General features: G+C 46.5%; 1 protein-coding gene across 3 annotated transcripts; it reads right to left on the bottom strand.

Annotated features, from left to right (window-relative positions):
- Window positions 1-864: 864 nt before the first annotated feature.
- Window positions 865-18046, bottom strand: LOC128848270 (zinc finger protein OZF-like). 3 transcript variants are annotated; one of them, XM_054048167.1, is made up of 4 exons: window positions 17849-18046; window positions 15928-16129; window positions 7917-8030; window positions 865-7611 (listed from the first exon to the last, which is right to left on the bottom strand). In XM_054048167.1, the coding sequence occupies exons 2-4, from the start codon at window positions 16085-16087 to the stop codon at window positions 6224-6226; spliced, it is 1662 nt and encodes a 553-aa protein (XP_053904142.1). In that variant the 5' UTR covers window positions 16088-16129; window positions 17849-18046; the 3' UTR covers window positions 865-6223. The 3 variants fall into 3 exon arrangements, with proteins under 3 accessions (XP_053904142.1, XP_053904144.1, XP_053904145.1); XM_054048169.1 differs by lacking the exon at window positions 7917-8030; XM_054048170.1 differs by lacking the exon at window positions 7917-8030 and having other exon boundaries at window positions 865-7608.
- Between the last annotated feature and the right edge of the window lie 5528 nt (window positions 18047-23574).

Here is a 23574-nt window from a genome sequence, read left to right as displayed (position 1 = left end):
GGGGCTTCATATTTGCCCAATTTGGGATCTGATACTTCAGGGAAATAAGCCCTTCAGAGTTTGTATCCAAAGCCAACACCATTTTGAGCTCACTGGGGTGGGGAAAACAAGGAGAGGCTGATAGCCCATATCCATTGAACGTGGCAGCACTTGGCCAGTACCCAGAACAACGTTGGCCAGTACCCAGAACACCTGTAGAGGTCTATTTCAACACAGCACATAACACTGAGTGGTGGAGCTCCCCTCTGCAGCACTTTCAGGGGCATCTCCAGCATCTGGGTCTCGGGCATGCTGAAGAGATATTGGCTCTCTGAGAACATCTCCTCCTGGCTGGGGTCAGGATTCAATTTTGAGTTTCTTCTGTGGTTGGCTCCAAACTGCCCATGTGGTTGGCTCCAAACTCCCTCATGCTGGGGTTCGGTGGATGCTTCGTTTCATCCAAGGGCCAGGAAAATGGTTCATAAGCCAGGAAGGCAGTGGATAAACTGGCTCTGAAAATGACAGGAGTGGGGGTAGAAAGGGGTTGGATGGCAGGTGATTTTCAAAGTAAAAGAACCAAATAAGTATAAAAATTCATAATTGGGAGAAACCATTAATGAGATGGAAGTATTAATGAATTGCTTCTCATATGACTATTTCAGGAAAACCAAACCAACACAGAATGATTGATTATGGTTATTAATGAGACTGCAGCAACCAAAATCAGTGATGAATTCTGGTCACTTGCCACCTCAGGCATGTTGGGCATTTGCTAAGAAGAATGAGACTGCAATCCAGGAGTAACCACATAAAAATGAACAAAGGATTCTGCTTCCTTTATACTAAAGTACAGCCCAAAACAAAACAACTGAACTCAAATTTAAAATAGGGAAACATTTATTTAAGTACTCAAAACTGATTGAAGAAACCAACAAAAAATTAAATCCACAAGGATTATCCAATTGAGACACACCAACTGAAAAAAGGTAAATCAAACAAATGATACAATGTATGAACTCTTAAAATAACCTCTTAACTAACTTGAAATTCTAAAATAGAATAACTTAGGATACTAACAAGCATCAACAGTCCCCCCCCCCCCAATAAAATTCACTTGTAGCTAAGTATTATCAACAGAATTTAACAGCTAATCTTAAAGAAAACATTTCAGATAACTATGTATAACCTCAGTAAAGTAACTGGATTACAAACACTATAATTCAACTTGATATTAAAACGTTTAAACTCAAAACAAATTTGGATGAAACTAGATAGGTTGAATAGTAACAATAACACTGAAAGTAGTGTAAACAGCACAAAATCTACCAAAACCATTACTACATCTTTTATTTCTGTCTTTAAAAGGTAGCATTGTGAGGCTAAGCATGATTTAAGGCAAATTCGCAAGTCATATGATCACCACAGCTCGAAATTCAGCCGTGTTTAGACACACGTATCTAGTTGGAAATGGTTACAATGACACATATAATAAATGAGGTACAAGAATCACCCAATTTGATTATTATACAACAATGCAGATGAGAGAGGATTAGCTTTGGTTTGATGGCGTTAATAGGCAATTTTACAAGGGTGAAAGTTCAGAAAGCAGTTTGATTAACCAAGGTATTCAAATTAAAGTTAGTCAAGGAGACCGAGGGAGTTTTCTTAGAAAGTTGAAAGGTGCTATATTGCAGGGAGATCCTGGTATTTGAGTTAATTGGTGGGAGGAGGGGGAAGAGAGAGAGAGATTATTAAAGGTAATTCCATACACCAATAGGTAAACATTGTAACATTCAAATATAGAAAGAGAACTATCACAAAGTACCATACCCTGCTACTGGTATATAAAATTGACAAATGTAAAATAAGAACTGGTTAAATTCCTACTCCAAGATTGGGAAAAGGTTTGTGTGGAGTGTAAGATATAAACATATTAGATCATTCTGTAGTTAGAAACACACAACACAACTGAAGTTAGTACAAAATTATACTAAAGTTTAGAACACACACAAATAAAGACTGACGTGAGATTTTTGAAGTTAGACAATAACTTCTCTCACACACAGTGTAATGTTACAAGGGTGAGATCTCACTGGCATTTAATTCTCACTCACACATGCAAAAACCGCACAGCTGGAGGTGCTGAGGGAAAAATCCAGGAAAGAGTAGAACAGTGATTAACAAAGTTGCTAGTTCTTAGTAACACTTCAAGATAGGACCTGAAACAAGACAACAAAAGTATTAATTTCCACAAAGATACAGTAACACAATCAGCACAGCTGAGATTTAGTTATGTTCTCATCAAACCAAACATTTGAAGGGTAGCTCTTTTAAGCAGTAAGCCAGATAATTTAGTAAGCAAAGTTAAGTGCATCCAGCACCACACTCCCATGGTGTGAACAATAAGTCTGGCAGCTACAGGTTACAGCATGCAGTTTAAAGCAGTCAAAACCTGCAATGTTGTCAGATTCAAACCCTATCTTACTCTAGTTATGTTCTTTAAGGCTCTGTTTCTTTGAAGCACAGAAAATCCCTATGGAATTGTAGCAGCAAGTTTTGATTTCCTAAATCTTTCTGCGCTTTGAAGCAGGTGCAATTTCTCACCCTTCCTTCTGCTGTTCAGCATACAGCCTTCTTTGTGGTGAGTGATGGGACTTAGGATCTTACAATCATTGGAGAAGGGGGATTGGATCCAGAGTCACCCACCTTATCGGTGGATGCCCTGACCCACAGGCTGTGGAATCATTCTCACACTCTCACTCTGGCCCAATGACTCCTTAAGTATTTATATACAGTGGAACTGCTTTGCTAGGAGAGACAATGAGACACTCACATCAGAGTATCCCATACTTTGGTAGTTCAGCCACTCTCCTGAGAAGTGCAAGATCCCTGTTCAAATCCCTTTGCCTCAGCAGGTGGGGGTGGGGGGACATGAACTAGGTGTCTCCCACATCCTGGGTGAATAAAATAGCCATGAAGCTAAAGGTTATGAAAGAGCTCCTCCATCTGCTTCCTTCCCAGCTGTGTTGTGTGGAGATAGGTGGCCTCTGAATGTGACTTCTGTATCAAACCCCATTAGCAGAGGAACATCTAAATTCCCCAGTTCCTGACTTAAAGGAAGAGGCAGGCATCTATCTCCATAAAAGGGATGGGGCTTAGAAGACTCCTCTCCCGGTGGCATCCTCCACTGGGCAGCTTAGGTGGCTACCCACCTAGTATGTTGGGTTCTGTGCCAACATTGCTTTTAAAAAGCAAAGTTGCACTGATGTTTTGGGTTTTCTTTTAAGACTTTTATTGTTGTTGGGTTTTTTTAAACAAAGTTGCAGCCTGCCGGTTTTTTGCTTAATTCCAAATGACCTGAAAATCAAAAAGGAATCCTACAAAAAGTGGAAACATGGTCAGATCAATAAGGAGTAGTACAAAAGAACAGCACAAGAATATAGGGACAAAAGCAGAAAGGCTAAGGCACAAAATGAGTTACACATGGCAAGGGACAGAAAAGTCCATAAGAAGAGGTTCTTTAAATACATAGGAGCAAGAGAAAGACAACAAAAAGTGTGGGCACTCTACTTAGCAGGAATAATATAATAATAATATAATGGAGATATCCCATCTCCTAGAACTGGAAGGGACCTTGAAAGGTCATCGAGTCCAGCCCCCTGCCTTCAATAGCAGGACCAAGTACTGATTTTGCCCTAGATCCCCAAGTGGCCCCCTCAAGGATTGAACTCACAACCCTGGGTTTAGCAGGCCAATGCTCAAACCACTGAGCTATCCCTCCCCCAGGAGAGCATTAATAGACACTTAATGCCTATTTTCCTTCAATCTTCACTTAAATGATTAATGATGACCAAATACTCAACACAATTAATATTGACAACCGGGGGAAAGAAAGCAAACCAAAATAGGGTAAGACTAGGTTAAAGAATATTTAGATAAGTTAGATGTATTCCAGTCAGCAGGCCCTGATTAAATGAATCCCAGGGTAGGTAAAGAACTAGCTGAAGCAATCTCCAAGTCATTAGCAATTCTCTTTGAGAACCTCTGGAGGACAGTGAGGCACCAGAAGACTGGAGAAGGGCAAACATGGTACCTATCTTTAAAAAAGGGAACAAGAAGGACCTGGGGAATTATAGATCAGTCAGCTTATCTTCACTAGATGTAAATATGCTGGAGCAAAGTATGAATCATTTTGTAAGCACCTGGGGGATAATAGGTTATAAGGCATAGTCACAATAGATTTGTCAAGAACAAATCATGCCAAACCAATTCAATTTCCTTCTTTGATAGGATTACTGACTTAGTGGCTGGGAGGAAGCCGTAGATGTGTTATAACCTGATTTTAGTAAGGTTTTTGACAGAGTTCCACATGACATTTTCATAGGCAAACTAGGGAAATGTGATCTAAAGGAAATTATTATAAGGTGGGTGCACAACATGTTGAAAGACCATACTCAAAGAGTAGTTATCAATGGTTTACTGTCAAATTGGGAGATCATATCTAGTGGGTTCCCACCAGGATCAGTCCTGGGTCTGGTACTATTCAATATTTTAATTAATGACACGATAATGTAGTAGAGAGTATGCTTATAAAATATACAGATGACAGCAAGCTAGAAGGAGTTGCAAGCACTTTGGAGGACAGGTTTAAAATTCGAAATGACCTTGACAAATTGGAGAATTGGTCTGGATTCAACAAGATGAAATTCAATAAAGACAAGTGCATAGGACTTCACTTAGGAAGGAAAAAGCAAATGCAGAACAATAAAATGGGAAACAACTGTGTGGGTGGTAGTACTACTGAAAAGAACCAGGGCGGGGGGAGGGGGAGGGAGAAGAGGGGGAGTGTATAGTGGACCACAAACTGAATTTGAGTCGTCAATGTGACAACTGCAAAAAAGGCTAGTATGATTCTGGGGTCTATTAACAGAAGTGTTGTATGTAAAACACAGGAAGTAATTGTCCTGCTCTATTCAGCACTGGTGAGGCCCCAACTGAAATACTGTGGACAAACTGGGGAGAGCTCAGAGGAGAGCAATAAAAATGATAAAAGGTTTAGAAAACCTGACCTATGAGTAAAGATTTAAAAAAATGGGCATGTTTAGTCTTGAGAGCTGTTATAAAGGGGATGGTGAACAATTGTTCTCCATGTCCACTGAAGGTAGGACATGCAGTGATGGGCTTAATCTGCAGCAAGGGAGATTTAGGTGAGATATCAGGAAAAACTTTCTAAATATAAGGGTTGTTAAGCTCTTCAATTGGCTTCCAAGGGAGGTCAAGGAGTCCCCATCATCGGAAGCTTTTAAAAACAAGTTGGACAAACACCTGTCAGGGATGGTCTAGGTTTACTTGGTCCGCTGGCCATGGAGAAGGAGGCTGGACTTGATGACTTCTCAAGGTCCCTTCCAGCCCTGCATTTCTACGATTCTATGAGAAAGGGTTTTTTTTTCCTCCAGGTTTTTCTGTTGTGCTTTGAGTGTGCTCCTCCTGCTGCCCAGCATGATTGACGAACACCTGTTCTGCAACTCTCCCTCATTTCTGCCTGGCAGCCAAAGGACTCATTATTTCTTTTAAAAGTAAGCAGATGCCCTTGATGAGCCATTCCACTTTTTATTTTTTAAGATTATAAATTTCACTGATGGGTTTGTCGTGGCTATTTGAAGAGCAAGATTTTTTCCCCTTATTTCAGAATTGGTAAGGGTTCTGAGTAGACTTCAGTACCGGTTAGGTTTCGGATGGGTTTAGTTTCCCTTCCTGCAGCTGTGCTATTACTATTCCTTCTTGCATATCATTAAAAATCCTTCTGATTATCTGATGGCCCAGAGAAGAGAGAGGGAGCTTTAAAGTATGGGAAGAACATTTTTTGTACTGAAGCATGTAGAAAGACAATTTCACTTTCTTTTGGAAGTCAAGGATGTTGTTCCCCTGAGCAAACAGCATCCGCCCCCCACTGGGAATCATAGTCCTAGGGGTATGAGTCAGATGTATATGGATGGGGGTGGTGTGTGGACGTAAGGGGTACATGGCGAGGTATGTGTGGGAGTGTGTGTGTGGGGCGGGGGGAGTGCAATAAACAAATCTCATGACAACATGGGAATTTTATCTCAGCCTCTTGGTCTACACAGCTTTGTTCCAGGCATGTGATTTCATTCTCTGCTTTACTAACTAACTATTGCAGGTCCTCATTACAGGGCCACTCCAGCCTGGCCTGACCCTTTGAGGTTCATGGTACTCAACAGAGGTCTTATACACATGACCCATTCCTAGGGGTTGTGTCCCGTGTGGATTCTCTGATATGTAATGAGGTTTGAGCTCTCACTGAAGCCTTTCCCACATTTCTCTCACTTATAGGGTCTCTCTCCGCCACGTGGGTTCTCTGATGCTTAATAAGGGTTGATTTCCGACTGAAGCTTTTCCCACAGTCGGAGCAGTTATAGGGTCTCTCTCCTGTGTGGATTCTCTGATGCTGAATAAGGTTGGAACTCTGACTGAAGCTTTTCCTGCACTCATTGCATTTGTAGGGTCTGTCCTCAAGGTGGGTGCTCTGATGATTACAAAGGGCTGAGCTGCTACAGAAACTTTTCCCACAGTGAAGACACTTATAGGGTCTCTCTCCACTGTGGATTCTCTGATGTTTCCTAAGGGCTGAGCTCGCATTGAAGCTTTTCCCACATTCGGGGCATTTAAAGGGTTTCTCAGCCATGTGGATTCTCTTGTGAGTAACAAGAGTTGACTTCAGTCTGAAGCTTTCCCCGCAGTCAGGGCAGTTATACAGTCTCTCTCCCATGTGAATTCTCTGATGTGTATAAAGGTTTGAGCTTTGACTAAAGCTTTTCCCACATTCACTGCATTTGTAGGGTTTCTCTCCTGTGTGGGTCCTCTGGTGACTAGTAAGATGTGCACTGTGACCGAAGCTTTTCCCACACTCAGCACAGGTATAGGGTTTCTCTTCTGTGTGGATTCTCTGATGTGATAGAAGGGTTGATCTACGACTGAAGCTTTTCCTGCACTCGAGACATTCAAAAGGTTTCTCTCCCGTGTGGATTCTCTGATGTGACAGAAGGTTTGAACTCTGATTGAAGCTTTTCCCGCAGTCGGGACACTTATAGGGTTTCTCTCCCGTGTGGATTCTCTGATGTTGAATAAGGTTGGAGCTCACACTGAAACTTTTCCCACACACGGGGCAGTCATAGGGTCTTTCTCCTGTGTGAGTTCTCTGATGTAATAGAAACTTTGAGCTCACACTGAAACTTTTCCCGCACTCATTACATTTGTAGGGTTTCTCTCCCATGTGGATTCGCTGATGGTGAATAAGGGTTAAGCTCTGACTGAAGCTTTTCCCACAGTCACCACATGAGTAGGGACTCTCTCCAGTGGGGATTCTCTGTTGAACAGTTTCTTTGATTTTCTTGATGCCTCTGCTCTTGTGAGTGGATTTACCCAATCTCTCCTCTGAGTGGTTTCCCTGCTTCCTTTTTGGTCTGCGCTGAATTTCACAGGCTTCTCCCTGCTCAGGACTCTGGGAAACATGCCCTTCAGCTCTTCCTGATACTATTCCCTGTGGCTCCACTCGCTCAGGACCTTCCTGATGAGGATTTTCCTCCTCATTCTCACTCACCATCCCATCACCTGCTGGAACAGAGAGCAAATCCAGACAGGAGTCAGTCCCTGTGCCATGGACAGGGAACCTCAGAAAGGGAACTAGGAAAGGGGAGAACAAACCCAAATAACAGCTGGGGAGATTGAACTATTGGGAGCTGAATCCTGCTCCCCCCATACCCTTTCCCATAGGAGGGGACCCATTCTTCCTCCACATGCTATGAGCACAGATGAAGGCAGGGGCTGAAGGGTCAGACAAGTTTGATGAAAATGCATACGTGACATCTACCAGGACGACAGAATAACTGATTTCTGAGTACGTTTAATTGATTTTTCACCTGTGTGGGGGTCTCTCAGAATCTCCCTTTCCTCATAGTCCCAGAGATCAGAAATGCACAGCCTCTCCCCTTGTTCCAGCTGGGAGATCACATCAGGTTTGGAAACTGGGAATCCTGCTTGGCAGAGGGGGTGAGGAAACAAGTGTTGATCTTGGTCATTAAGCTCAGGCCTGTTATTACTTCCAAACCAAGGATCTGAGCAGCTCACCCACAGAGGCTTCTTCCTCTCCCTACTCCCAACCCTACGGGGACTGGGTTATAAATCGTACAAGATCCCATGATGCACTGCTCTGGAGCAAGGGTTCACCCACTCTGCCTAGGGAATGGCCCTGACTTATTCCCCTGAGGAGCTGAGCGGAGTTGCTACACTCTGAAGGTACCTGGGGTATGACTTAGCCTCCATCATTTACAGTCACATCTCCCCCACCCCACCCACCTCTATAACTCTTCTCAACACAAGGCAGAACAGGAGGATATTACTCAGACCATCAACTCTTTGGTATGGAGACTTCTCTCCTAGTCTGCATCCATGCAGCACCTAGCTCCACAGGGCTGTGTCACCTGATTAGGGACCCTAGATTCTCTCCCAATGACAAGCTGTTCAGAAATAAACAGAGGAAACACCATCCAGGGCCTGGAAAAAGATTACTAGACACCTGCCCCCTGTCCAACGCAGGAAGCAAAGAGCTCTCCATGAGTCATGATGGACCAGCAAAAGGGCCCCCCTACGCTTGCTGATCAACTGTCATTCATCCCTTCCCCATTATCCATAAGACCTGATCTGCTCCTGCTGGGGTCCGGCTGGCTCACACCTCAGGCCCGATATTGGCTTTTCCTACCCCCTTAGCCTGCTCCATACACCTCAGACCCAGAGAGGACAGCTCTGGCTGTGATTAGACGTTCTTCTCCCACCTTGGCTCAAATCATAGAAATGTGTTGCTGAAAAGAACATCAAGAGCTCATCTGTCCCAGCCCCCTGCATTGAGACAGAACCAGGTACCCCAAGACCAACCCTGACAGATGTTTGTCTATCCTGTTCTTAAAAGCAACCAGTGACTGGCTCTTTGTCTACACTGGCGATTGAATGATAAAACTTTTGTCTTTCAGAGGTGTTAAACACCCCCACCATCAGAAAGACAAAAGTTTTGCCATGACAAGTGCCAGTGTGAACAGCATGTTGTCGGCAGGAGTGCTCTCCTAAAAAGCTGTGTAGTGTAGACAAAACCTGGGATTTCACAACTTCCCTTGGTAACCTGTTCCATTACCTAACTGTCCTTACAGATAGAAAGTTTTTCCTAATATCAAACCTAAATCTCCCTTGCTGCAGGTTAAGCCCATCACTTCATGTCCTACGTTCTGTGGACATAGAGAACAATCGATCACCTTCCTCTTCATAACACCCCTTCCCACATTTGAAGACTGATATCAGGTCTCCCACTCAGTCTTCTTTTCTCAAGACTAAACATGTCCACTTCTTTTTGCCTTTTCTCATAGGTCATAATTTTTCAAAACCTTTCATAATTTTTTTTGCTCTCCTCTATACTCTCTCCAATTTGTCCACATCTTTCCAAAAGTGAGGCACCCAGAAGTGTCCACAGTACTCCAAATGAGTCCTCATCAGTGCCAAATAGAGAGGGACAATTACCTACGTGTCCACAGGACAGAAGCGACTTTGTCTGTACAAAGTGCAAGCTGGTCTCCATATTGGAAGAGAAGGTTCGAGGGCTGGAGAAACGAGTGTCGACTCTGCGTTGCATAAGGGAAAATGAAGATTTCCTGGACAGACGTCAGGAGATGCTTCTACGGCCACAATGTTCTGAAGATTCAGAGCAGGCGCAGCAGGGACAGAAGGATTGTGAGGAGGTTTGGCAGCATGTGACCTCCAGAAGGAGAAAGAGGAGCGTCCATGCACCAGCAATGGAGATACAGGTAAGCAATCGTTTCCATGTTCTCTCTACAGGTACTAATGCGGAGAGTGGACTAGATGACCCATCTGAGGGAAGGGAGCAGAAGGAGACTCCACCGATTGGAAGGCAAAAGATGGGGGTTCCACGACCACCATTCCCAAGAGGAGGAGGAGGGTGGTGGTGGTCGGGGACTCCCTCCTCAGGGGGACTGAGTCATCTATCTGCCGCCCCGACCGGGAAAACCGAGAGGTCTGCTGCTTGCCAGGAGCTAGGATACACGATGTGACGGAGAGACTGCCGAGACTCATCAAGCCCTCGGATCGCTACCCCTTCCTGCTTCTCCACGTGGGCACCAATGATACTGCCAAGAATGACCTTGAGCGGATCACTGCAGACTACGTGGCTCTGGGAAGAAGGATAAAGGAGTTTGAGGCGCAAGTGGTGTTCTCGTCCATCCTCCCTGTGCAAGGAAAAGGCCAGGGTAGAGACCGTCGAATCGTGGAAGTCAACGAATGGCTACGCAGGTGGTGTCGGAGAGAAGGCTTTGGATTCTTCGACCATGGGATGGTGTTCCAAGAAGAAGGTGTGCTAGGCAGAGACGGGCTCCACCTAACGAAGAGAGGGAAGAGCATCTTCGCCAGCAGGCTGGTTAACCTAGTGAGGAGGGCTTTAAACTAGGTTCACCGGGGGAAGGAGACCAAAGCCCTGAGGTAAGTGGGGAAATGGGATCCTGGGAGGAAGCACAAGCAGGAGAGCGCAAGAGGGGAGGACTCCTGTCTCATACTGAGAAAGAGGGACGATCGATGAGTTATCTTAAGTGCCTATACACAAATGCAAGAAGCCTGGGAAACAAGCAGGGAGAACTGGAAGTCCTGGCACAGTCAGGGAACTATGATGTGATTGGAATAACAGAGACTTGGTGGGATAACTCACATGACTGGAGTACTGTCATGGATGGATATAAACTGTTCAGGAAGGACAGGCAGGGCAGAAAAGGTGGGGGAGTTGCGTTGTATGTAAGAGAGGAGTATGACTGCTCAGAGCTCCGGTATGAAACTGCAGAAAAACCTGAGAGTCCCTGGACAAAGTTGAGAAGTGTGAGCAACAAGGGTGATGTCGTGGTTGGAGTCTGCTATAGACCACCAGACCAGGGGGATGAGGTGGACGAGGCTTTCTTCTGGCAACTAGCAGAAGTTGCTAGATCGCAGGCCCTGGTTCTCATGGGAGACTTTAATCACCCTGATATCTGCTGGGAGAGCAATACAGCGGTGCACAGACAATCCAGGAAATTTTTGGATAGTGTAGGGGACAATTTCCTGGTGCAAGTGCTGGAGGAACCAACTAGGGGCAAAGCTTTTCTTGACCTGCTACTCACAAACAGGGAAGAACTAGTAGGGGAAGCAAAAGTGGATGGGAACCTGGGAGGCAGTGACCATGAGATGGTCGAGTTCAGGATCCTGACACAAGGAAGAAAGGAGAGCAGCAGAATACGGACCCTGGACTTCAGAAAAGCAGACTTTGACTCCCTCAGGGAACAGATGGGCAGGATCCCCTGGGAGAATAACATGAAGGGCAAAGGGGTCCAGGAGAGCTGGCTGTATTTTAAAGAATCCTTATTGAGGTTGCAGGAACAAACCATCCCGATGTGTAGAAAGAATAGTAAATATGGCAGGCGACCAGCTTGGCTAAACAGTGAAATCCTTGCTGACCTTAAACGCAAAAAAGAAGCTTACAAGAAGTGGAAGATTGGACAAATGACCAGGGAGGAGTATAAAAATATTGCTCAGGCGTGCAGGAGTGAAATCAGGAAGGCCAAATCACACTTGGAGTTGCAGTTAGCAAGAGATGTTAAGAGTAACAAGAAGGGTTTCTTCAGGTATGTTAGCAACAAGAAGAAAATCAAGGAAAGTGTGGGCCCCTTACTGAATGAGGGAGGCAACCTAGTGACTGAGGATGTGGAAAAAGCTAATGTACTCAATGATTTTTTTGCCTCTGTCTTCACGCACAAGGTCAGCTCCCAGATTGCTGCACTGGGCAGTACAGCATGGGGAGAAGGTGACCAACCCTCTGTGGAGAAAGAAGTGGTTCGGGACTATTTAGAAAAACTGGACGTGCACAAGTCCATGGGGCCGGATGCGCTGCATCCGAGGGTGCTAAAGGAGTTGGCGGGTGAGATTGCAGAGCCATTAGCCATTATTTTTGAAAACTCATGGCGATCGGGGGAGGTCCCAGATGACTGGAAAAAGGCTAATGTAGTGCCCATCTTTAAAAAAGGGAAGAAGGAGGATCCGGGGAACTACAGGCCAGTCAGCCTCACCTCAGTCCCTGGAAAAATCATGGAGCAGGTCCTCAAGGAATCAATTATGAAACATTTAGAGGAGAGGAAAGTGATCAGGAACAGTCAGCATGGATTCACGAAGGGGAAGTCGTGCCTGACTAACCTAATTGCCTTCTATGATGAGATAACTGGCTCTGTGGATGAGGGGAAAGCAGTGGATGTGTTATTCCTTGACTTTAGCAAAGCTTTTGATACGGTCTCCCACAGTATTCTTGCCGCCAAGTTAAAGAAGTATGGGCTGGATGAATGGACTGTAAGGTGGATAGAAAGCTGGCTAGATCGTCGGGCTCAACGAGTAGTGATCAATGGCTCCATGTCTAGTTGGCAGCCGGTTTCAAGCGGAGTGCCCCAAGGGTCGGTCCTGGGGCCGGTTTTGTTTAATATCTTTATTAATGATCTGGAGGATGGTGTGGACTGCACTCTCAGCAAGTTTGCAGATGACACTAAACTAGGAGACGTGGTAGATACACTAGAGGGTAGGGATCGGATACAGAGGGACTTAGACAAATTAGAGGATTGGGCCGAAAAAAACCTGATGAGGTTCAACAAGGAGAAGTGCAGAGTCCTGCACTTAGGACGGAAGAATCCCATGCACTGCTACAGACTAGGGACCGAATGGCTAGGTAGCAGTTCTGCAGAAAAGGACCTAGGGGTCACAGTGGACGAGAAGCTGGATATGAGTCAACAGTGTGCTCTTGTTGCCAAGAAGTCTAACGGCATTTTGGGCTGTATAAGTAGGGGCATTGCCAGCAGATCGAGGAACGTGACGTTCCCCTTTATTCGACATTGGTGAGGCCTCATCTGGAATACTGTGTCCAGTTTTGGGCCCCACACTACAAGAAGGATGTGGAGAAATTGGAAAGAGTCCAGCGGAGGGCAACAAAAATGATTAGGGGTCTGGAGCACATGACTTATGAGGAGAGGCTGAGGGAACTGGGATTGTTTAGTCTCCAGAAGAGAAGAATGAGGGGGGATTTGATAGCAACCTTCAACTACCTGAAGGGGGGTTCCAAAGAGGATGGAGCTCGGCTGTTCTCAGTGGTGGCAGATGATAGAACAAGGAGCAATGGTCTCAAGTTGCAGTGGAGGAGGTCCAGGTTGGATATCAGGAAAAACTATTTCACTAGGAGGGTGGTGAAACACTGGAATGCGTTACCTAGGGAGATGGTGGAATCTCCTTCCTTGGAGGTTTTTAAGGCCCGGCTTGACAAAGCCCTGGCTGGGATGATTTAGCTGGGAATTGGTCCTGCTTTGAGCAGGGGGTTGGACTAGATGACCTCTTGAGGTCCCTTCCAACTCTGATATTCTATTCTATGATTCTATTCTATTCATACATATGACTCTCCTGTTAATACAGCCTAGCATGATATTAGCCTTTTTTGCAGTTACATCACATTGTTGGCTCACATTCAATTTGTGATCCACTGTAACTCCCAAATGCTTTTCTACAGTACTACTTCCTAGCCAGCTATTGCACATTGTGTATTTGTGCATTTGATTTATCCTTCCTCAGTGTAACACTTTGGACTTGACTTGATTTATTCTTGACAAATCCATGTTGGCTATTACTTATCCACTAGGTGCTTACAAATTGATTGTTTAATAATTTGGTTCAATGTCTATACAGGTACAAAGTTAGGGTCATTGGCCTATAATTTGCAAGTCGTCTTTGTTCCCCCTTTTATTGATAAGTACTATGACTGCCCTTCTCCAGTCTCTGGGACCTCACCTGTCCATGAATTCTCAAAGATAACTGTTAATAGTTTTGAGATTGCTTCAGCTATTTCCTTAAGTACCCCAGGGTGAATTTTGTCAGTCCCCGATGACTTAAAGAATATTTAAATAAATTAGATGTATTCAATCTGTTCTCTCTCAACTCTGGCTTGTGTTCCTTCCCCCATTATTTTTTATATTAGTTCTATTAAGCATCTGGTCAACATTAACTTTTTTACTAAACACTAAAGGAAAATAGGAATGAAAAACTCAGCCTTTTTGATGTTATCATTTTTAGCCCTCCTTCCCCTCTAAGTAGTGGGCCTACACTGTCTTTTGTTTTTCTCTTGTTTTGCTCCTCATGTATTTACAGGATCACTTCTCATTGCCTTTTATGTCTCTTGCTATTTGTAATGTGCCTCAGACTCTTGATTTTCTCATTACATGCCTCTGCTGTTATTTCATACTCATCCTTAGCAAGTTGTCCATGTTTCCACTTTTTGCAGGATTCCTTTTCAATGTTCATGTCATTAAAGATCTCCTGATGCAGCGATATTGGCCCCTTGCTATTCTTCCTATCTTTCTGTGTTATTGGGATATGCTTTTGGCTTGTAAATATTGTTTCTTTGAGAAACTGCCAGCTCTCCTGAACTCCTTTTTCCCTTAGATTTCTTCCTATGGGACCATACATTTCTTCCTATGGGACCATACATACCAAGTTCTCAGAGTTTGTGAAAGTCTGCTTTTTGGCAGAACATTGTCCTTATTCTGCTAGTTTCACCCCTTCTTTTCTTTAGATGCAGGACAACTCCATCCAAAGAAATCCCACCAAGCGAATCCCTATAGACCCCCAGGTTCCTAGTCGAGCAGCTCTCTTGTAGTTAGTGCTTGAGTCACATTGGTGCTTGGTGAATAGAGAAGTTTGCTGAATTGGGACTTGACCAAATTTCTGACTAATCTACAGATCTGCAAACATAGATTACCAGATGTAAAGGCCAGAAGGGAATATTATGATTATCTAGTCTGACCTCCTGTAGGTTAGACAGGTCAGACAACCTTACCCAGAGATTCCTTCATCAAGCCCATATCTTGTGATTGAGCTAGACTATATTTATTAGAAAGAGACATCCAAGCTTGATTCAAAGACTCTTAGTGATGGAGAATCCACCACATCTCTGAGTAAGTTATTCCAATGGTTAATTCACCTCACTGTTAAACATCTGCACTTTACGACTGGTCTGAATTTATCCAGCTTCAGCTTCCAACCACTGGATCTCCTTCTGATTTTGTCTGTTAGATTAAGGAGCTCTCTGCTGTCAGAAATCTCCCTCTGTAGATACCTAATATTTCTGTTTAAAATACTGCTTAATCTTCTCCTGGATAAACTCAATATACTGATCTCTTTAAGTCTCTCACTCTAAGACACATTTTCCAAACTTGAAATCATTCTTGTGGCACTTTTATGAACACCATGCCAATTTGTGAATATTCTTCTAACCTCCCTGGACCATCCCCCTGACATTCACATGGGACAGCAATAGACTCACAGAATACTCCCAGACCACCAGTTACTTCATATACCCTCCTTCAGCCCCGAACACAGCCCCTCTCAGTGCGAGGAACCATCATGGGCAAGAAGAGACACCAGGACCAACATCCTCCTTCCAAGAACTCAGCATCTTGGCAGAAGAGATAGCTCTAGAGACACTAATGGTAACCAGCCTCATGACTCTGGTCCATGGCCTTCCTGACAGGTAGAAGAGTCTAGAACATCTGGCACCTCCTGCTAACATATCTGGCTCAGGCAGAATGCAGTCAAGATGGAGATAAAGTGCACTTAAAAATCTTGGTTCTGGGAAGAATAGCACCATCAACATGTCCCTCAATCTTCTATCCTATGGGAAGGGACAGTCTCACAGACACACAATCTAGGGACTAACAGGGCTGATCGTTACAGAAATATGGGGGATCAATTAAGAATCCTGAAGAGAAGCTGATCCAGATGCTTCTGAGACCCCCAGTTTCTAATACCCAAGGGGACAGGAATCCTTACCCAGTGAGGTCACGGTCTCATAATTCTCCTGCATAACATTCCTGTACAGGGCTCTCTGACCCAGGTCCAGCAGGGCCCATTCTTCCTCAGTGAAATACACAGCCACCTCCTCGAAGGTCACCGGCTCCGCTGCAGCCATTTCCCTTCCTCGTCTCTCCATGGATGGGATGAACTGGAGCAAATGTGGATTTTATTCTGCAACCTGTCAGAGTGAGAAGGGAGATAGGGAAGGTTTCAGAAGGGGTTTAATACATTACACACCCCGATTTCCCCCAGACTCCTTCCCTGCCAACAGACACTCTAGACTGTCATCCCTGAGAATACTTGAGCCAAGACACTAAAAAAACAAAACAAAAAAAACAGCCCAAAGTTAAGTCCCAAATCCACAGTCAAGTCTCTCAATAAGTGGCCAGCGTTTCAAGAATGTTGAGCCTGCCACATTGGGTCTCAGTTCTGAGTGTCCAGCCTTGCTGATAATCAGGCCAGTGACTGAGCTGTCTGAACACAGGTTTCTACATTAGTCTCCTGTTTTTTAAGGATCCTGGCTTTCATCATTTTATTTACAGCCCAGCCCATCCCCTCCCACAAGGACTAAACCCACAGAGACTTTTAAACACTATTAGTGACAGAGAGTAAGTGAAATCAATGGGACCACTGAGATGCTTAATATTAAATATGTGTGAGTGGTTTTAGGATGAGTTCCCAAGATTCATACAGCTTAAGGCCAGAAAGGACTAGGAGATCATCTAGTCTGACCCTTTGTATGTCACAGTCCCTTGCATTTTACCCTGTTACCCAGTTCTGAGCCCAATGACCTGCATTTGTCTAAAGTATATTTGTCAGAAAAGCATCCAATGTTTATTTAAAGACATCAAGAGATGGAGAATCCACCACTTCCTTTGGTCATTTGTTCCAGTGGTTAATCACTTTCACCCTGTGGGGTGGCCGGGTCCAGCCTAAACCAGGAAGTCTAGGTAGCCATGAAACAGCCCTGCTGCCAGAGCCCCATGTGGGCTATCACAGGCCAGCTGAGGGTTTTGCTTTTGCTGTGTAGACATACCCTCTGTGGCTCAAAAGCTGTTCTCTTTCATGAACAGAAGTTGGTCCAATAAGATATTACTTCACCCACCTTGTCTCTTGAATAGGAATTCTCAGTCAAATGTAAAATTTTTACCCAAATTCTTAAGGGACTAGAATTAGTTTAAAAAATAAAATGGTAACATTGTAATTTGCTCTTTTCCCAGGCCCCTTCTCAAAAACAAGTTAAGTGTTTTCCCATATCAAATAAATTCACCCAGGACAGAGACTCTCTGCCCTAAAATGAGCATAGGAATTGTCAGACTGTGTCAGACCTGAGGCCTGTCTAGTAACTCTGAGTGTGTTATAAGGAACTGAAAAGCTTCCTTTAGACTAAAACGGTGCAGCCAACACTGTCAGTGTCACTGTATGCTCCAGCTATACTGAAAGAGCAGAACAAAAGCAGCCACTTTGGGGATCCCGCCTGTCACTGTCCCCAGGGCAGCGCATCCCCCCAGCAGCGCGGGGACCAGGCAGAGGCAGGAACTGGCTTTTCCTCTCCCAGCTCCTCCCCCGGAAAGTCAATCTGCCCCGGGGGGCTGCAGGAAATGGGGCTGGGTGGGGCTGGGCGCCGGGAACCTCCCTCCCCACTTATTGCTCCTGCTGCCCCTGCCAGTCTCTATCTCTGTCTCCCTCCCGCCCCCTCCCCTCGGGCTGGGAAAGTCGGTCCCTGGCCCGGCCCGGGGCGTTCGCTCTCCCGGAGCTGGCTCGGCTCCTGCAGGCGCTCAGGGGGGCAGAGCAGGGGGGTGGGGGTCGGGGAGGGCAGCAGCTCTGGGAGGGGCCGTTGGTGCGGAGTCACTTTCCTGCCCGGCCCCAGCCCTTCCCCCCGGGTCTCTCCCCTCACCTGCAGGCTCCGGCTCAGGGGCTGGTGTCGGCAGAGCCCGGGGCTGGTTCCAGCCACCGGAGAAAGTCCCCCGGGCACAGAGGGGGGTTAGTGCAGATCTGTCCCCCCACAGACCCCGCTGGAGCTGGAGGCAGCAGTCAATGTTTGACCCAGGAAGTCCAACCTCCACCTGTGCAGCAGCAAGAGCCAGAGCAACTTCCCCTCCCAGCACTAAGCAGAGCAGCAATCTGGCGTTACAGTGTTAACCCCTCAGCTGCTGGACGCCAGCCAGAATCCTTCTCTCCTTCCTGAACCGAGAGAAACCCACAGCGTGTAGACAAGTATCAGGGGGTAGCTGTGTTAGTCTGTATCTACAAAAACAACAAGGAGTCTGGTGGCACCTTAAAGACTAACAGATTTATTTGGGCATAAGCTTTCGTGGGTAAAAACCTCACTTCTTCAGATGCATAGAGTGAAAGTTACAGATGCAGGCATTATATACTGACACATGGACAGCAGGTTGCTCAGTGACATCTGCTGAAGCCACTGCCCTCACTCTGCCCTTCCTATCCTCCCAATCTGCTTCCTGCGGCAAGGAAATGGTGCTAAAAGTGGAAGAAAATGAGAGGGGAAGAATGGGAGAAATCGTGGAGGGGTAAAAAATGTGTCCAAAGGAGGAGAGAACTGGTGGAGGCAAGAGAAGGAGATGGTCAGATTAGGAAAAGTCAGGGCAAGGAGCAAGTACTGTCCTGATTGCCTGGATTGCACTCCCTTTCCTGTAATCCACAGGTTAATGCAGTTTCACTGACTTTCATTATTTATTTTAAATGTTCATGTGACTCTTTAAAAAGCAACAGAAGCCCCGTCTGATGAAGTGGGCATTCACCCACGAATGCTTATGCTCCAATACTTCTGTTAGTCTTAAAGGTGCCACAGGACCCTCTGTTGCTTTTTACAGATTCAGACTAACACGGCTACCACTCTGATACTCTTCAGAAATAGCCGCTCCTCACCCCATCTCTGCCCCTGGGGATCTGCGAGTCCCAGAGCTGCTGCCCTCACTGACACCCCCAGGCTCTGCTCCCCTGAGCGCCTGTAGGAACCGAACAAGCTCTGGGAGAATGAATGCCCTGGGAACCGGACCAACAACCAAGTCTCCCAGCCCAAGGGTAGGGAAGAGGGGGAAGGAGGGAAACAGGGGGAGAGACTGGAACGGGCAGCAGGAGCAATCAGTGGGGAGGGAGGTTCCCGGCTCCCAGCCCTGCCCAGCTCCATTTCCTGCAGCTTTAGGCTGATTCCACTGATTCCCCTGAATTGGGTCCCGCACCTCAGAGGGCCCCGCACAGATCAGGAAGCTTCCCTGCCTGAAGCAAAGCTCTGTGGCTCTCCCAGAAGCAGTAGCTGTTGCTGCTAGGCAATGAGAGACGCTGGCCGCAACCCGGAGCCGCTCTGGGCACGCTGCAGCCAGCCCGGTCCGCTCCCCCGGCCCCAGCTGGCTCAGAGTGTGGGGCGGGCAGCAGCCCTCCATCAGCCAGGCCGCTACACGGGGGGGGGGGGGGGGGGGTGGTGTGCAGAGCTGCAGCCCGCGGATCTGCCCCGCCCCCCAGCCAGCTCCGGGATAGCTGGTATGGTGTGCGGGGGGGTGTGGGCAGTGATCGGGGTCTGTGCAGGGGTGTGTGCTTGGGGGGGAGGTTGGCTGCTCTCTGTGTGTAGGGCTCTGTGTGTGTGTGCGTGGGGGGGAGGGTTGACCTGTGCCTGTGCAATGGTGTGTGTGTGTGGGGGGGGGTTGGCGGCTTTCTGTGAAGGGCTCTGTGTGTGTGCATGGGGCAGGGAGGGGTGACCTGTGCAGGAGTGTGTGTGTGTGTGTGTGTGCGGGGGGGGGGGGGGTTGGCTGCTCTCTGTGCAGGGCTCTCTGTGTGAGTGGGGCGGGGAGGGGTGACCTGTGCAGGTGATGCCGGCACAGGGGCCCGAGGACAGCAACAGTGAGGTTCGTTGCCCGGAGTGCTTCACGCCAATAAACATACCGGGGTGGAGAAACAATCAAAGTTTATTTGAGATCCCAAAGTGGTGCAAGGAGACAGGCAAGTCTCAAATCGAGCACACCAGCAAAAACAGTTTCTCTCTTCTTTATACATTTTACAACTAAGCCCCCCCTCTCTCCCCCTTCCTACCACCTCCCCTCTACTCCCCCTCCCCTCTCTACCGAAGGCCTGTTTATACATTTAAGCAACTAAATCATTCTAGGGCTATAAATCTAGCTTGTTAGTAACTTCTCTCTAAACAGTTATTTGGTTCTGTTTGCCCTTAGTTTATTACCCCTTCCCCAGCTAGAAACATGCAAACCTCATCATTATTGTTTGGTACCGGAAATGAGCAAGGTCGTAATTGCTAACTAGCTGTTTACACATTCCAATTCCTGTCCTTGGCTGTTAAGGTCGATCAGAGTTAAACATGGAAGGACAGAGTTTAAACATGGAAGAACTCTGGCTCAGGCAGGCATAGTAACCCCAACAGTTTCCTCCTTTGAGAATACTCAACAAGCTTTTGGCTGAGTTTTCTCATATTCTGTAGACAAGATACGATTGAGTGCCATGGAGCTGGGGTTCTCAATGAGAGAGAATGCTGGGATTTCTGGGGAACCACCCTCCAGGGTAACCCTGCAGCATGGTATGGGATTTGGGAGCATACCCAGCAGTTGGAGAGGTTAAACTCTTGGGCAAAGCAAACCTTCAGGGACTCATATGTGTTTGTCTCTAAGTTAGTAGGGATTCCTTTCCATCCCACATGTGCCTGGGGGGAAACCGGAGTTAACAAGAGGAGTGTCCCTATGGCAAAGAGCACCACTATGGCAGACCCTGGATCTGAACTCATATTGGACAGGTGATCCTAGGGCCTAACAATCACAATTCCCCAAATACCCACAAAATAACAATTACCAATAGTAAGCAGATTAAAAACAAAAGGGACCAGGCCACCAGGTTAGGCCGGTCCTGTGAAAACAAACACAACCAACGCTCAGAGGTCTCGCAGGGAGTGTGCTGTGACTGTCCAAAGAGATCACAGGGCATTCCCAGCAGACACTACTGTCGTCTGAATAACAGCTTAAGTCTCAAATCGTCGCTGGCAGTCTTCTCTGCAGGCTGGACGGTCCACCGTTCAGGAGCAGGCACTGCTTTCAGACGAGAGTGATGAATCCAGTTTTTGTGTCCCTCAACCTTTGCTGCTGTATGGGAGACCAGCAGGACGGTGTAGGGTCCCTTCCACTTCTCTTGGAGAGGCTCGTCCTTCCAGGTCCGGACGAGTACAGAATCGCCTGGCTGCAAGGAGTGGATTGGGGCATCCAGCGGGAGAGGTTGTAAATCTTTGGTATACCTGTGGAGAGAACAGAGAACAGCAGACAGAGAGCACATGTACTGAGATAAGAAGCCACACCCCATTTCCCACTCCCCTGCCAGAACCGGTGTACCATTCATAGGCCATGCCCTTCCAAACATAATCTCGAAGGGACTGAGCCCTAACCTTCCCTTAGGGAGAGCACCAATGCGGAGCAGAACAAGGGGCAAAGCATCAGGCCACTTAAGGGAAGCCTCTTGGCAGACCTTTGAGAGGTGCCGCTTAAGTGTCTGATTTGTGCGTTCCACTACTCCACTGGCCTGCGGTCGCCATGGAGTGTGGAACTTTCAGGGGATTTGCAGGGCATCCGATATCTTTTGAATGACTTGGGATGTGAAGTGTGTTCTGTTGTCAGATTCCATCCACTGGGGGAGTCCGAAGCGGGGAATGATCTCCTTGACAAATTTCAGAGCCACCGTCTTGGCAGTGTTGTTATGGCGTGGAAAGGCTTCAGGCCATCTGCTGAATCGATCCACCAAGACGAAAAGGTATTTGAATCCTTGGGTCCGGGGGAACTCAGTAAAGTCTATTCGCCAAACCAGCCCTGGGCCTGGGGTAGGTTCCAGAGTGGTTGGTGGCACTGACACTCCTGGTCGAGGGTTGTTCTTTTGGCAGACTAGACATTCAGCCTGTACCTGGGAGGCCAGGGGTCTAAGAGCCTCCCTGCCAGCGTATAATTCTTTGTTTCTTCACCAGGGTCAGTTCTTAATATCTTTTGTAGTCAGGAATTCCTGGACTTTGTGGTTTCAATGAAGCAAGTGTTCCTTCTTCTTTTTTTCTGAAACAGTGTGGTTCAGCATCATACAGGGGAGAGGTTACTAGCACATCACCCTGTCTTTAAATAGGCTTATCATCAGTCGGAGAGTCCTTCCGAGGTGGAGGGGTCTTTTTACAGTAAGAAGCCTGGGTCCAGGTGGGCAGTCCTTGGTACTTCACAGCGGTGTTGGTGGTTAACAGGACTTGGAAAGGGCCTTTCCAGTGTGGAGCCAAAGCAGTTTTTCGTTGATGGACCTTAAGTAGAGTCAGTCTCCTTATTTCAATGAATGGCAGGGCTGCTAGGGTCTTTGGTTAGCAGTTCTTTTATCTGTGAGAAAAGAAACCTTACACATTTCATTAATGCCTAGCAGTGTTTTGCAGATCTCATAGTTGCTTGGGCACATTCAGGCCCCCCTTTTCTTGGTTGTCAGCCAAGTCTTAGCTGTGAACAATGCCCTTGGATGGGGCCAGCATCTTATTTTTGGACTGAGCTTGCTAGCTATATTTTTTTCCTCAGTTAACTCGCTCTGTTTTTTTTCCTTCTCTCCTTCTTGGCTTCTTTTAACTTACAAAGGAAACTTCCACTTTTCACTCATACACCTTTTTGCAACAATGAACACATACACATTGCCATTATACACCCTTCCAGTAAAATAACTTTTATACAGAGCTTTGGAGCAACAAACCAGGACGAGCACACCCACTTTTGAGGAGTCCAACAAAATTCAGGAGGCTCACAGTGGCTTTAAGGCAAGGGGTGAGACCCACAGCGGCAATTAACAAGTCATCCACATATTGCAGGAGGAGGACCTTGTCCTCATTGTCCCACTCCTCCAAGTCTCTGGCCAGGGCCTGGCCGAAAAGGGTGGGGGAATTTTTAAATCCCTGGGCCAACACTGTCCAGCAAAGCTGCTTTTTAACCCTCCTTTTGTCCTCCCACTGGCTCCACTCTGTGGCTTGCATGGCTGAGGGATCAATTGCAAGGGTCATTATCCAGGCATTCTCTGGGGGTAAGGTGAGGGTTATTTCATAGATTCATAGATTCATAGATTCTAGGACTGGAAGGGACCTCGAGAGGTCATCGAGTCCAGTCCCCTGCCCGCATGGCAGGACCAAATACTGTCTAGACCATCCCTGATAGATATTTATCTAACCTACTCTTAAATATCTCCAGAGATGGAGATTCCACAACCTCCCTAGGCAATTTATTCCAGTGTTTAACCACCCTGACAGTTAGGAACTTTTTCCTAATGTCCAACCTAGACCTCCCTTGCTGCAGTTTAAACCCATTGCTTCTGGTTCTATCCTTAGAGGCTAAGGTGAACAAGTTTTCTCCCTCCTCCTTATGACACCCTTTTAGATACCTGAAAACTGCTATCATGTCCCCTCTCAGTCTTCTCTTTTCCAAACTAAACAAACCCAATTCTTTCAGCCTTCCTTCATAGGTCATGTTCTCAAGACCTTTAATCATTCTTGTTGCTCTTCTCTGGACCCTTTCCAATTTCTCCACATCTTTTTTAAAATGCGGCGCCCAGAACTGGACACAATACTCCAGCTGAGGCCTAACCAGAGCAGAGTAGAGCGGAAGAATGACTTCT

Source organism: Malaclemys terrapin, chromosome 13 (genome assembly GCF_027887155.1).
Source record: "Malaclemys terrapin pileata isolate rMalTer1 chromosome 13, rMalTer1.hap1, whole genome shotgun sequence".
NCBI classification, from domain to species: Eukaryota; Metazoa; Chordata; order Testudines; family Emydidae; genus Malaclemys; species Malaclemys terrapin.
The sequence above is the reverse complement of the archived record's forward strand: the minus strand, read 5'-3'. Positions and strand labels throughout refer to the sequence as shown.

Bases quoted from the DNA above. Each gene is read 5' to 3' on its own strand.
- LOC128848270 (XM_054048167.1), bottom strand. From the start codon at position 16,087: ATGGAGAGACGAGGAAGGGAAATGGCTGCAGCGGAGCCGGTGACCTTC. The intron at 8,031-15,927 runs GTAAGGATTCCT...TCTGCCAAGCAG, and splicing joins TGAGACCGTGACCTCACTGG to GATTCCCAGTTTCCAAACCT. The intron at 7,612-7,916 runs GTGAAAAATCAA...TCTCTGTTCCAG, and splicing joins TCTGAGAGACCCCCACACAG to CAGGTGATGGGATGGTGAGT.